We start from the raw sequence: 13583 nt of genomic DNA, 5'->3' as shown, positions 1-13583 counted from the left end.
ATGATATAAAATGACTTTAGGAACATCTGTGTCAATTTTTACAACTTTCTAAAAAATTGCCTTGTGGGGACCTGTGTTTCATCAAGTGTGTTTATATTTTTGCTCCCTCTGTCCCCAGAGACAGGAGGTGGTACTGCAGCCTTAAACACACTTTGCATTTAAACACACTTTGCTCACCAGAAAACACACTAGCAGCAGAAAAGACCTACATTTTGAAGGAAAAGCTGCATAAATTTCTCTTTATCCAAATATTTTTTATGCAAATAATGTTTTACTCTATTTATTAAACAACATTTTTATTTACATGAAACTAATGAATTAAGGCTTTTTGTATCTGAAATTGTTGGTGGCTTTATAACCATTTCTAAAAGCAATTTAGGTCACTTTTTAATCCCAGAATATTTCACTATTTCTGTTTGACCTGATCTGCAGCTTAAGAATAAGGGGGCAGATTTATGTTTCCTGGCGCATCCCTGCAAATCCGCAGGGATGCGCCAGGAAATTTCCAGCCAGTTTTAACTAGAGTAGTCAGTTTCCCACCTTTGATGTACCGCTCCTCGAGGCGTAAGCTGTGTCCCCCTATCTATCGTACCACCATTCATTAATGATCTAATTGGAGGCTAGATAGGACGTCTCAACATTGGCTGCGGCAATGCTCCCTTCATATGTGAACTTGAAACATTTAGTAAGGGCTATAAGGGGAGAGCCTTGGTCCTATAAAAAGCTTCAAAACGTGGAGAGTACTATCTGAAAAAATAAGCGAGGCAGGAGATGGGGATAATTTTGTAATAGACCTGACCATGCTTTTATGTCTGTTTTTAGTGTGTCTAGGAGCGGTTAGATGTTCACCTCCCATGCTACAGAGGGGGTATGGCTGATATGTACTCCCAGGTATTTGAAACTGTGTCTAACTATTTGTAGTTGAGCAATCCATCCTAGATTTTGCTGGTGGGAGGATCAGGGAAGACAAAGGATTTAGCTCGGATGGAGAGGCCCAACACCTCGCCAAAAAACTAGAGGATTCGAAGCATCAGGGGCTGGAGATTAGGGCATTATCTGTGTAGAGCGCAATCCTGTCCGATATCCCCTTTACCGGTGTGTTGCTATGGAGCCACTCAGCCAGGGGCTCTGTAGCGATGGCAAATAACAGGGACAGTGGACATCCTTGATGTGTGCCCACTGAATATGAATGCGTTCAGAGACCACAGTCCCGACTCTGACATGAGTGGATAAGTCGATGCATAGAAGTCTTACATGAGTCATGAATTTAGGTCCAAAGTGGAGTCTCTGAATCAAGTTAAATAAATGCATCCAGCCCTCCGATCAAATGCCTTTTCTATATCTGCCAGTAATGTTGCTACTGGTCTATCAAGTTGACGAGCATCCTTACCAAAAGTTATGAAACCATTCCGCATCGGTCAAACCATCACCCTTCCGGTGTCTCATGCTCCACGTTTACCTCTCTGAGGAGAAGAGAATCCAATACTTGGACCCCAAAAGAGTTACATGGATCGTACCAAATAACACCGGATGGACTATCCGCTCTTTGTAAGGTTCACTGGGATGAAAAAAGGCAAAGCTGTGCAGAAGAGGACCATTTAACATTTGATCGTACTGTGCATGAGGATCTGCTACGCATTGACCAAAAACAGCCTTAGGAAGTCTGCAAGCCCTTTCTACCAGGGCCAGAGCTGCTACTACTCCTTTGGTACATACAGTTCCTGTCCTGGATATTTGCCAGGTAGTTTTTTGGGTATTGCTCCATAAGTCCATGAAGCACTTCCGTCTGGACTGCTAGGTTTGCTGAGAAGGGCATTTTCCCTGCTCAGCCCTCCATAACTTGGTTTGAGCCAATTTACTGACCAGCCTTTTAATAGGTGCTGCTCTGATATCTATTCAAAAGGTGAGGAATCTGTGATTAGATGTATTTCAGAAGAACAAGTTACTTACGTTCAGTAATGATCTAATGCATAGTGTACAATCTGCAGCTCATATGCCTCGAACTGCTATTTCTGGTAGAGACTCTTTCTAACCACAGATTCCTCTCGACTCTTCCCATCCACCTTGTTCTCTAAATTGAGCTCTGCCCTTTATTAAGATCCCAAGTCTAGGAATCTGCACATGGTTAAAGTTTTTTTTCTGTATTTGCTCTTGTTTGGAGGTGCGGACAGCCTCCAAAGCAATTGAAGTCCGCGCACAGGAGTGGCGCGTAATAAATGGCACACATGTCCTTTACGAAGCATAACCGCCTCAGTGCAAAGCAGCACAGTACCACCTACTGATGTGCAGAGGTACTGTTCAATGGATTCCAGATCCAATATGTCACCTGTGGATTATTCAAAAGGCGGGGATCTACGGTTAATTAGAGCCTCTACCAGAACGAGCATTACCGAAGATAAGTAACTTATACATCAAAACACTGTTAATCCCACAATTGTACTGTTGTGTCTTTATTGAAGATACAAAATTGCTTTGCTAAATTCTTACCCCCATTGGATCAGGTGATTCCGCTCTCCTTCCTAAACTTTTGGTTCCTCAGACAGATTCTCATAAACAAAGGGAACCTGAAAGAGCAACTCAGACTTAGCCCAATACCACCCTGCAGCCCATCCTGCCTGATTGCTTCCTTCTCAAGACTTTTCCCTGGCGCAAAGATTTGCCTCTGCCTGCCCAAAGCACTGTAATACTAGAAAGCCTACTGGTTTGGTCATTAACGAGGCTGTGCACACTGGCATCGCTTTGAGCGTCATTGCATCCCTAATGGAGTTACTGTAGAGAGGGTCCCTTATAGACTATAATACTTATAGATGTGGGTCGCCTAATAAGCATGGTCTCCCTTCACTTACTTGCCCCAGGCTTGATGCCTTACCTAGGGGAAGTCATTTCCCTGCATTTTTACCCCACCCCCTGTTTCTGAATTGTAATTCTTTCAGTGTTTTTCTTAACTCATGCTCTTTTTTCTCTTCTGTAGTACTGTGAGATATCCTACACCTTTTACTCCCCCAACATTTTTATGTGCAGGCAGTTAGATAAAGCAGACCGTTAAACTCTGTATTTGATTTTTGGAGTAGACTCACTTTTACCCATTTGTTTTATAAATGTTTACCTTGAATTTACTGGCATTAAAATTTGCATCTGATTGAGATATCTAGCTGCAGATTCCTTAACTTTAAATTCTCCCCAGGCGTCAGACTGGATCCGGATATTTTTCAGCAGTCCCTCGGCACCCCGGGGGACGGCGCCGTACAGCTCTGTGATGACGTTGAGACTGTGACATCAGTGGAGCCATATAAGCCCCCTCCGGCGCGCGGATGTCAGTTTTCTTCTTTTCTGTGCTGCAACGCAGAGCTGGAGAAGCGTTTCCTCAGGCTGTTTTTTCCTGCCCTATTTAGACAGCTTTTGTTGGTGGAACAGTGCACCTTTCTCCAATGTTGTCAGGCTTTAAGCCTTGTGGAACCTGTACTCGACAGACCACCCTAAAAGAGGATTGCAGCTCCTGCCAGAGACTGAAGCCGAAGGCACTCGAGGAACGCCACATGAAGTTGCTGGCGGCGCGTCGGTCGCGGTCCTCTGAGACATTGCGGCCTCAGTATTCTTAGTTTCCTGCAGAGGTCCGTTCGGGTTGCTGTTCTCCAGGACATCGTACATCAGAAACGTTCAAGGGTTAGCTCAGGCGTTTGAAGTTGCCACATCCCTCGACTTCGCTGCGTGGAGATTCCATCTCCCATGGCTCCTCCCATTCGCAGATTGAGGAGGCAGTTTGTGACTCCACCTTGCATCTCCCCGTCTTTTCCGTAGCCAGGGCATCAATGACCCAGATTAGGGAGTAGAACTCTCTACACCTCATCTTTGGCCCTCCACCTTCCACCGGAGCGTCCACGGGCCGAGGTGATTGGAATCACGCCGATGGATTCGTCCACCGTGGCGATTGGGCTATTCGAGTCTTTAGGTCCGTGCTGGTCGGCTCTGTTATGGAGCTAGTGTACAGCCCTTCAGGGACTCCTCCCTCGGCGTCTTTTGTCGATCAGCCAACTCCAACATTGACGTCTGCTGCACCGATCAAGGTCTTTCCTCCTATTAACGTCGAAGCATCGCCGCCTTGATGTCGGGTGCAGTCTCAGTAGAGCAAACTGGGGGGAATGTGGCATTTTCATTTCCTTCTCAAGGTGAGACTTCGGAGAGTCACCTTTAATGGGTGATGTAAGGGGGTCTGGGCTTTTTAAGCCCATTTCTGAGATTATTCCAGCTCAAGTGGAGGAGAGTTGGATATCCGCTCGTGATGAGGCTAGTGGGCTGGAGTCCTCTCCAGCCTCTGGGCTACTTTCCCCTCCTAGTCTCGCTACTGAGGAAAGTGCCTCCTTCGCAGATGTGTTGTGGAGAGTGGCTGCAGTTTTGGAGCCACTGACCTTCTGATTGATGTTCTGTACTAAAGACAGTCAGGCGAAGAGCCTGTTCTTCCATACAGTGAGGCCCTGTTTGACATATTGTTAGGAACATGGGCCAAGCCTGATTCGGGGGTCTCAGTGGACTGTGCTAGATCTCTCAGGCACCTACTTTTTCCAGGAGACCAGCTTTAATATGAGTTGATGTTACTTGCATGCACATAGGAATTTGTTCCATGAAAGTTTGCTCCTCTTTGCTGGAGGCGTTGCATCTGGCAAGCTCAGGGTGTCTAATGTGTATTCTTTCGAATATTTAGTCTTTATTTCTTCATTTCTGGAGGTGGTTTATTATGTTCAATTTTGGAACATGGTTGTCCTGTGAGATCTGCTTCTGAGATTACCTGAGCTGTTGCGTTGGAATAGTTTCCTTAGGGTTGTTTACAGCCTTACATGGTTTGGAAGATTTCATCAGAAGAGAATGTTCGCATTTTGATTCTTCATTTTATGAACATCTTTGATATTGCCATATTCTTTGGCTACTGATAGTCATACATTTCCTGTCTGGAGGATGCATGTTCTCTGTCTCCCTAGGGACAGTCCCTTTTCTCTATTAAGCATTTGTTATTTTCTGTACCACTGTCTTTTAAGGGATCATAGTGTGAGATTATGATAAGGTGATTCATGGTTCTTGGAGAACTAAAATATGCCTGTATGGGCCCTTGTCTGCCTGATGGTCAGATTTTATTCTGGCTCATTTGTCTTGTGGACAATTATTCCATACCCTTTTTTGGATAGTTTCCAGGTACGTGGCTTATTTTATTCATGTTGACCTTTTAGGCCAAGTGTTGTCATAGGTGCTTGCTTAAAATAAGGTATCTTTCTTATGTCGTTTTTCATTATGTATTACCATCCTGTTAAGATACTTTTAGAAGGCAGCATTCTCATCATGCTAAGCCTCTCAAAATGTTTTGTGGAGTCTGCAATATCACTCTTGATACTATATTGTATGGTACTTAAGGGCTGTTTTTTCGACAGAAGGTACATAAGTGTGTTGCATATGTCGTTGCACATGCTGTGTATGATTATGCTATATATATTAAAAGAAATAATAGTTAATGAGATGTGAGTGCATCTCTCTTCTCTGTAAGTTTGGATTCAGATATATATATATATATATATATATATATATATATATATATATATATATATATATATATATATATATATATATATATTAAAAAAAATCTGGTGATATACAAATTGAACAATTATGTCCAGATCTATGACAGATTATTATCTGCAATTTGTTAGCTTTCCGTTTCAAAGGGCACTATACGTTATGTGATCCTTCGTATGGTCATTTTTCTTAAATATGTTCCTGTTTCAAGGTTGGACTGTTATTCACCTACCTTAATACTTGTTTTTTTTTTTTCCAGACCTCGTAATGAATGAGTTATTCATTTTGATTTTAATGAGAATGGGTGCTGGAAGCTCTTCTTTTCTGGAGTTATTAGGTTAGGTTCCTTCAGAGTTTTCTTCACTGTTACAGAGAATGTGGGTTACACGACATTCGTTTTGCCTGTGGCCCTTCTAGTCCAAGGGTTCTTTTACCTTTTGGTGATTGAATACTATTGTCTGACTGTTGTCCAATGTCTTCTAACAGGGTTTTATCCTGTTTCCCTTGAGGGTTTGTTTTTTCCGGTCCTACTGGTTGTTTATTATTTGCACTGTCTGTGGTCATTGCCACAGTCTTCATAAGGAGCCATGCTCTTTTTCATCTAATTCCTACGTATGTATGGTCTGTGGCTAATTCCGACCAGCTAGTTCTTTATGGGAACTATTGTAGGATTGGTTTGATATGGTCTTTAATTCAAAAGTTAAGGAACCAGCGCTAGATGTCTGTATTAGGTGAACAGGTTACGTACCTTTAGTAACATATTATCTGGTAGAGACAAGGTCTAGCGCAGATTCCTTAACGCCCTGCAAATCCTCCCCGCTCTGTGAACGATCTGTAGTGTAAGGGTTATACCCCTTTTCAGTACTGGTTTTGTATTCCTGTAATCACGGTTTCACATAATTGTGTGGTTTAATGATGGTCCATTAGACTTTATTCCTTTATTATGACTTGGTATTGTCATGCCTTTGGTTATGATTGTTTCGTCCTTCCTTTTGGTCTTTCCTTTTGATCTTTTTTATGGCCCATGCCTGGGTATGGTCATACCATTTATTTCCATTTTCTTTGTTTTTAAAGATATATGTTGATCGTTTTTGGCACACTGTTTCCACAACCAGTTTCTGAAGTGGCTCTGCATTCTGGCGCAGAATGTTTCCCAGAAGAAACTGACGTCTGTACACCGGAGGAAACTATAGTTGGCCCCACTGACGTCGCAACCTGAGTCAACTTCATCACAAAGCCTTACGGCTCTGTCCTCCGTCGCGCAGAGGTACTGCTGAAATGTCCGAATCCAGTCTGGCGCCTGGGGAGAATTCAAAAGTTAAGGAATCTGCGGCTAGACTGTGTGTCTACTAGATAATACTTAACTGAAGGTAAGTAACTTTTTCTTAGAGAACATTTTCATAAAACAGTGTTCTCTCTGGGCCTGTTCCTTTTTTTCTTCACCATATTAAACTTTCTTCCATGCATTCGACAGCAGCCTTAACTATCTTGAACTCTTGAGTGGTCGGTTTCTTCCCAAGCTCACACCATTTTCTCCCTGTCGCACTGAGCTATTTCTGTCTGTTTTTTCTGCAGCTAATTTACTCTCCTCTTCTTCCACAGGTGGTGAGGAGACACCTCTGGACTTCCAGTATGATGCAGATACCTCTGTGTTAACCATCCGAAAGCCGGCAGTGAAGGTGTCTTCAGACTGGAGCATCACCTTGCGATAATGTAGTGAAAGCTGCCCACATCATCATCAACTACAGTGTGATGGGGGCATGGCTAGATCACCTCAGATGCCAGATGAACGGGGTTGGGGTATTTTGGAAGGCAAACAATTGAAATCTGATAACCAGATGGACCCATTTTAGATCTTTGTCTCGTTAGACTGGCAAAACGGGCCTTGCAATGGAGGTGCCATCTACATGCACTGCTGCTTTATGTCAAAGGGGTTGGATGGGTGTGGGAGAGGGTAGGGGCAGGGTTAATGATAGCTGCTAGTTTTTAGCCCTCCCTAACTCAGCACTCACAAGCTTCTGTCAAAGGCAGGGAGCAGCAGATATTCATATGGGTACTTATGAAACCCTGGTTTACTGGCTTTGAGTGCTTGAGAGCCCGCTCTTTCACCCTAGCTTTTCTTTCACACAGCCCTATCCTCCATGACCTCACCCACTCTGGACCGTTTATACTGGTGATGGGTAGGTCCGTCTCTTCTTGCTCACTGTTTGACCGCTAGGCCCTTTCCTCTTTCCTTTGTACTCTCCTTGCTTCATTGGCTTTTGACCCTTTATTTTCTTTTCCTTTATCCCTGTCTTCTTTAAGACTGCTGTTTCTTGCGTTTGATTACTGAAGTCTCACCTCTCTCCTTTGTCCCCACCCCTTTCATTGGCTGTTTCTAAATTGGAGAGCTTGTAATTAGTCCTTTTTGACAGCTAATTCTTATTGGTAGTACATCAGGATGAAGGGAGATGATTTTTAATGGCTCCTCTACTTTCTTTAATGTGTAGAAGTATGTTCAAGCTTTTTATCATGCTTTTTTTGTTTTCTTTGGAATTCAGCCCTGAATCTTTCACTTTTGAGGGTTAATGGCTGACTTATTGATCTATTGTTCATTTTGATGGAGGATACGTTTGCAGGGGTGGTTCACATGTCACTTTAATACCTGCATATTCAGCACTTAAAAGAAGAACAATGTCATCCTGGACCAAATAATTCTGCAATAGGTTTTTCCCTCCCTTTGTTTGATTCCAACAATCCATCAGCAGGTATATGCTACTGGATTTTTTGCACCCGTTTGTCTGCCACTGGCTTTTCTGTCCACTAGCGCTTGGATTATGAACATCTTGTCCTGAATAGAAGTATAAGGCTATTCCAGTGGACACCTAGTTTATCCTTTGCACTATTTCAGTGTCCAACAAAGCTATACTTCTTGACACTTTCTAAAGGGTTGCATGATAAAATCCATGGGTAAAAAGCACGATGTTCATACGTGGGTTATCAACATACTTTAGAACACATCTCTCAACCTTGAGGTGAAAATTAGGGCATTATTCAGATTGAAACTGAAATCATTGTTGCAGAATCTCCTATCTCTGTATTCACTGTAAATAACTGAAGTTGCCTATTACCTTCACCCTGCTTCTCCTGCTCTAAGCTCCAAATGAAAGCCCTCCTCAATAAATTCACTTGCACAAATACTCCTTGCAAACCCCTGCCCTGTTGATAGCTCTCCCTGCACTGAACAACCTCCGTGAGCATTGTCAGAAAAGGGCATCCTAATTCTTGCTACCTGGAATGCGCAGTATAGGACCCATCTAGTAGGGTTTTGGTAATAGGAAAGGTGTACTACCCTAAGAAATGACAACCAGAAGCTTTAACACCAGTGTACTACTTTCCTGTAGCGATTTAAGGGATTAAATTGATACAAGTTTAACTTGTGACTATAATGTGGTTGCAGACTTTTTCCACACTTCTCTTCAGGAAACCAGTTTAAAAAAAAAAAGAAAATGGGCTCTTCATGTTTACAAAACATTCTCTTTCCTGCATTTGAAGCAATGGCTGCCTTTGTGCAAAAGAAAGTAATGATCGATTTATAAACGCTGTGTGTTGTGAGTCAGTAACTGGTAACCTATTACTTAAATGTTCCAGAGATCTTTAACTTTTCTGAATTAACCTACTTTGAGCTGACCGTAAGACCTCCTTTACGGTGTTCTCTGTTTTTCCTTGAATTTCAGTGCTTGCTCTTAATGCATTACCTTCACCTCTTGATTTCCCCCCTCAACCCCAGTACCTCTCCTGCCTTCATCTTTTTTCATGTCTTCAAAGTTGGGGTTCTCTCGGATGAATTAAAATCACAAATTTGTTTTATAGTTATTACAGTGATTATTATTATGCAAGTCCTGCACATCGCACACATAAGAGCTGGCACTATGCATTATTTACTGGTATTAATTTCCTTTCATTCTGTAGGCTGAGGTATGTGTTTAGGAGGGGGACTTTATGGTTTGCGCTCCCCCACCTCTTGTAGTGTCCCCAAATAGTTGCCATGTCAGGTCTACGGAGGCATCTTATTCTCATGGGTCCTCTGCGTTGTCAACCTTACCATGTGTCTAATGTTTTTATGACCTTCCATAAATTGTCTGTCCTAGAATTTTGAAGAGCCTAAAGAATTCTATTTTAGACTTGTAGCTAGATCAGCTATACAAGTATAGGGACATTTCTAACTATATTGATGGATTGATGCTTATTCATTCAGCCATGGAAAGAGGACTGCCAAAGTTTGAGTTTCTCTAGCTGTGGTATTACTGTTTTAAAGGGTCTGGCCGAGCTTGTCTGATCTGTTGTTGCCAACTTTCTCCAGAATGGTTTCCTCCTTTTACTGGATTGTCTTTTTTATCAATATCAGCACTAAATGTGAAATCTGCTTTCTTCCTCTTAGTGCAAAGCTGGAGCAACCATGGCCTTTTAGATTTAGAAAACTGATGTAGGCGTATCTAGAATGGCCTTTTGCGGGTGATATTCTGGTCGCTGATATATACCAAGTTTCCATGAGCTCTACTGTTTCCAGCTCTTCATCTTGGTAGACAATTTGCCAGGGAGAGAGGCATGATTCAAGACTTGCCTCTCTACAGGTGCCGAGCTGACCTATATGAAGGCCAGATAAAGCTGTGATTAACCCTCTGACCCCCAAGCCTCCATGTTGTCACAGACTTCATGAAAATCGTGCAGAGTTGCTTACTACTACACATTCCTATTGGACCCTATAAAAAAAAACCTGCCCACCCTGACTCAGTCATCCAAGACTTTCTGCAAAGGGTCCCTTTCCATTGAGGAAGTAGTTCCGCCCTGGCCACTCTCTCTAGCATGGAAGACAGTCTGCCGAAGCAGGTCTTAATCTTTGGAAGCGACCCTCCAGTGCTGTTTTCAATTATGGATTACCTCGTGCCCTGAACAGTGTCTTATCATGTGAAGCAATTGACTACTTCTATGCCCAATGAATGTCCTCAGTGTGGAAGATAGTCAGGCCTTCCCGCATCATGGGGTGCCTCAGGCTTGGGATTCTCTCCATTACTGGGAACTTCTGACTTACATGTTTATGAATGGCCTTCTACTCTGGTCATAAACCATGTATACCTCTTACAGAAAAGTTTTGCCCAGTGCAGCCTATCTTAAGGAAGACCCAAGTCTTTGGCTGCCTTAATCATGGAGCTCTTGTATTTCCCGTCAGTAAGCTTCTGTAATCCCAAGTACATGTGTGCCCTGATCACATCAAAGACCATTAGGTGGGGGGATTGGATAGCTGTATATTTTCTTCGAAGCCATTTTAAGGTAAAAGAAGACGGGCACCCATCTTCTTAATGTCCTCTTGTTGTCTTATTGAATGTTTACTTGATAGAGATGTTTTGATAAAAGAAATAAAGAAGAACAAAACTGCCCCTGGTGTAAGAGCTATGATGTTAGCCCATGGGCTAGGCAAAGACAATAAAGTGTGTTGTGGAAAGCCGATTCAGGGTCTATAAGCCTGCTAATGGGCTGGGGAGAAAAGGTTTGCTGGCATTAGTGGACTTAAATTAATACTTGTATAATTCTGGAATAAGCAGTGCTGTATTGGAAATTTGCTGGGCATCACAGCTATGTTGTGGTAGGCAAAACCATATCCCTGTACACATTTATGAACGTGTTTGTTAATTTATAGGTTGCAAACGTAAATGTAAAGTAAATGATCCTCATATGGTGGTGGGTTGGGGGTATGGTTGTATTTAAGTCAAATAAGACTTGTGGGTGTCGTTGGCTACCATTTGGTGGTATGCCTGTCTCCTGTGATGTCAGATGTGCGCTCTCTAAGCCCCTATGCATGGCGGCCATCTTCGGGTTCTTTTTCCCCTCTCAGGTCTGGAAACAGAAGCTGGTTCATAAAGGACATTTTTTGGGAAAGCGAAGACAGAACGCCAACTTAATCTGTTTGATTATGGTTTAAGGACACTTACAAGGTAAGAAATATCAAGGACAGATAATACCCACCTGGGCCACCGAACAAAGTAGATGTGCCTGGTGAATAATCTCCTGTGGGGTTAAATTGTGTGGAATCGTCAAGGTAAAAGGAAACCCCCCCCACTTTTAGATTCTGTCCCAAATGCCACCATAAATGTGCACCAAAAGACAATCACAAGGTCTTTATCCTTTGCTTGCAGAAAGACAATAGTTCAGAACCCTACAATGTGTTTTCCAAGTTACAGCCAGAGACACTCCAAACCGGGAAAAGCAGAGGTGGGAGCATTATAACAATGTAAACAGAAGAGCGACCTTCCCTCAGGGACCTTGGTCAAGCGACAACAAGTATGTTGAGAACGCAGAAGTGTCACAAGCCATGGTTCCAATGTAGAGCCAGAAAGAGAAGAACTACTGAAGAAGACACCAAAATAGGGAGAACATAAGAGATGCGAACAAAAAAACACCACATTATGGGCCAGAGCCGAAGCATTCAGACTCTGATACTGAAGATGCAATTGACGCCCCAAACATTTGACAAAAGAAGGGAGGCCAAAACACGAAGAACCCAAAGGGACGGTGCACAAGAACACCATTAGAGTACGTTCTTTGGGCGCAGGTTCAACACTGAGGGGTGATAGAAATCAAGAGAGGGAGAAGGAGTCCAGACAAAATACGCTGACCTCTCCACCCCCAAATCAAAAAAACAATACCCACCCTTGACACCAAGCAAAGAGAACTAGAGGTTGAAAGGAAAGACACCTCTATGCCAAAATAGCTAAAATACTCCAGAAAGAGGGATTTTGATAAATCCCTTCTAAGCCAGTTTAAAAAAAGGTTCTTGAGGAAGACTAGTTGAAACTACAGCAACCAACTACAGCTGAACCCCAAGAGTAAGAGCAGAAAATCTTTAAGGAGGAGGATATGTATAAGCAGGACGTTTTCAATAGCACGGAAGGAGAGAGGCAAGACCTTGACACTAATCCTCCTACCTTTCAAGTCTTTCACCCCAAATGATATTGCAGTGTACAATGCAGTGATTAAAAGAGCTGCTAATAAGTGTGGAGTAGTTAGATGAAGAACAGTCTTGTTTTCTTTGGCAAACCTTTTTGCCATTATAAAGGAAAAACCAATCCGTTTCAGCTTTCTTTTATTTCTTATAAACACTTTGTTTTTTAAAGCAGATAAACAAAAATAAAGTACATTAACTTTGTACTGCCCATGACCAAGTCCTCAAACAGATTCTGACGGATCACCAACATCAGAGGTCATGTACCCAGACAAGTTCGATAGGCCATAGTATTCTCACCACCTGCCCCATATCTTATAGTATTTGTGGGGACAGATCCTGGCGACATTGATCAGTTCTTCTTGCTTGGCATAACAGTCCATACCGGCCCTCCATTCAGGGAGTGTTGGAGGGTGCTGAGATTTCAACTTATGTGCAATGTCTCTTAGCGACCACTGTTGCTAGGCCCACAAACGTCCGGTCTCCTCTGGCACCCAATCTCATCTTGGAGGCCCAGTAGAGCCAGCTTGGGTGGCAATTCGCCCGTGTATCCTGAACTTTGAATATAGATTGGTTTATTAGCTTCCTATAGTGTCACATAAGTGCACTGTCATACCATGTGGAAGAAATATGTGTTTAGGAATGAAAAGCAAGTGCTTTTAGGTTTGGGGAGAATGCCTGCGAGCCAGAGCTACTGCAGTGTTAAATAGGTAATGTGCAGATAGTGTAGTTGTACCATCCGCAGGTGTGCTGGTATAACAATTTTATGGGGAGGGTGGGTAGGGCATGCATGCCTCCCGCCATTTGGTTTCTTCCAGGCTGTACACCCCCTGCTCCCATCTTTGCCTCTATTACAAACCAGGAAAAGATATATCTTGGAGATGGCCAGACGTCCCATTACAACTTTGTCACCTGCGCACTAAATTGGGGTAAATCAGCGAGGTCTGTTTGCATTGTGAGCACATGTTGTAGTTTTAAATGGTTGTGAAATTGGGTATACAACATTTTAAATGTACTTTGTGACTGCATTGGTTACCTGTGCCAG

General features: G+C 42.8%; 1 protein-coding gene across 2 annotated transcripts in view; it reads left to right on the top strand.

Moving 5' to 3' along the window:
* Positions 1 to 10971, top strand: part of GANAB (glucosidase II alpha subunit) — a 300835-nt gene extending 289864 nt beyond the window's left edge. For both annotated transcript variants that reach the window (XM_086938196.1, XM_086938195.1), the window contains one exon: positions 7162 to 10971. In XM_086938196.1, the coding sequence (XP_086794322.1) occupies positions 7162 to 7271 (110 nt within the window). In that variant the 3' untranslated portion in view covers positions 7272 to 10971. The remainder of the gene's footprint in view (positions 1 to 7161) is intronic.
* The last annotated feature ends 2612 nt before the right edge of the window (positions 10972 to 13583 follow it).

The sequence above is a fragment of the Lissotriton vulgaris genome, chromosome 9 (genome assembly GCF_964263255.1).
Source record: "Lissotriton vulgaris chromosome 9, aLisVul1.2, whole genome shotgun sequence".
Taxonomy (NCBI): Eukaryota; Metazoa; Chordata; class Amphibia; order Caudata; family Salamandridae; genus Lissotriton; species Lissotriton vulgaris.
The sequence above is the reverse complement of the archived record's forward strand: the minus strand, read 5'-3'. Positions and strand labels throughout refer to the sequence as shown.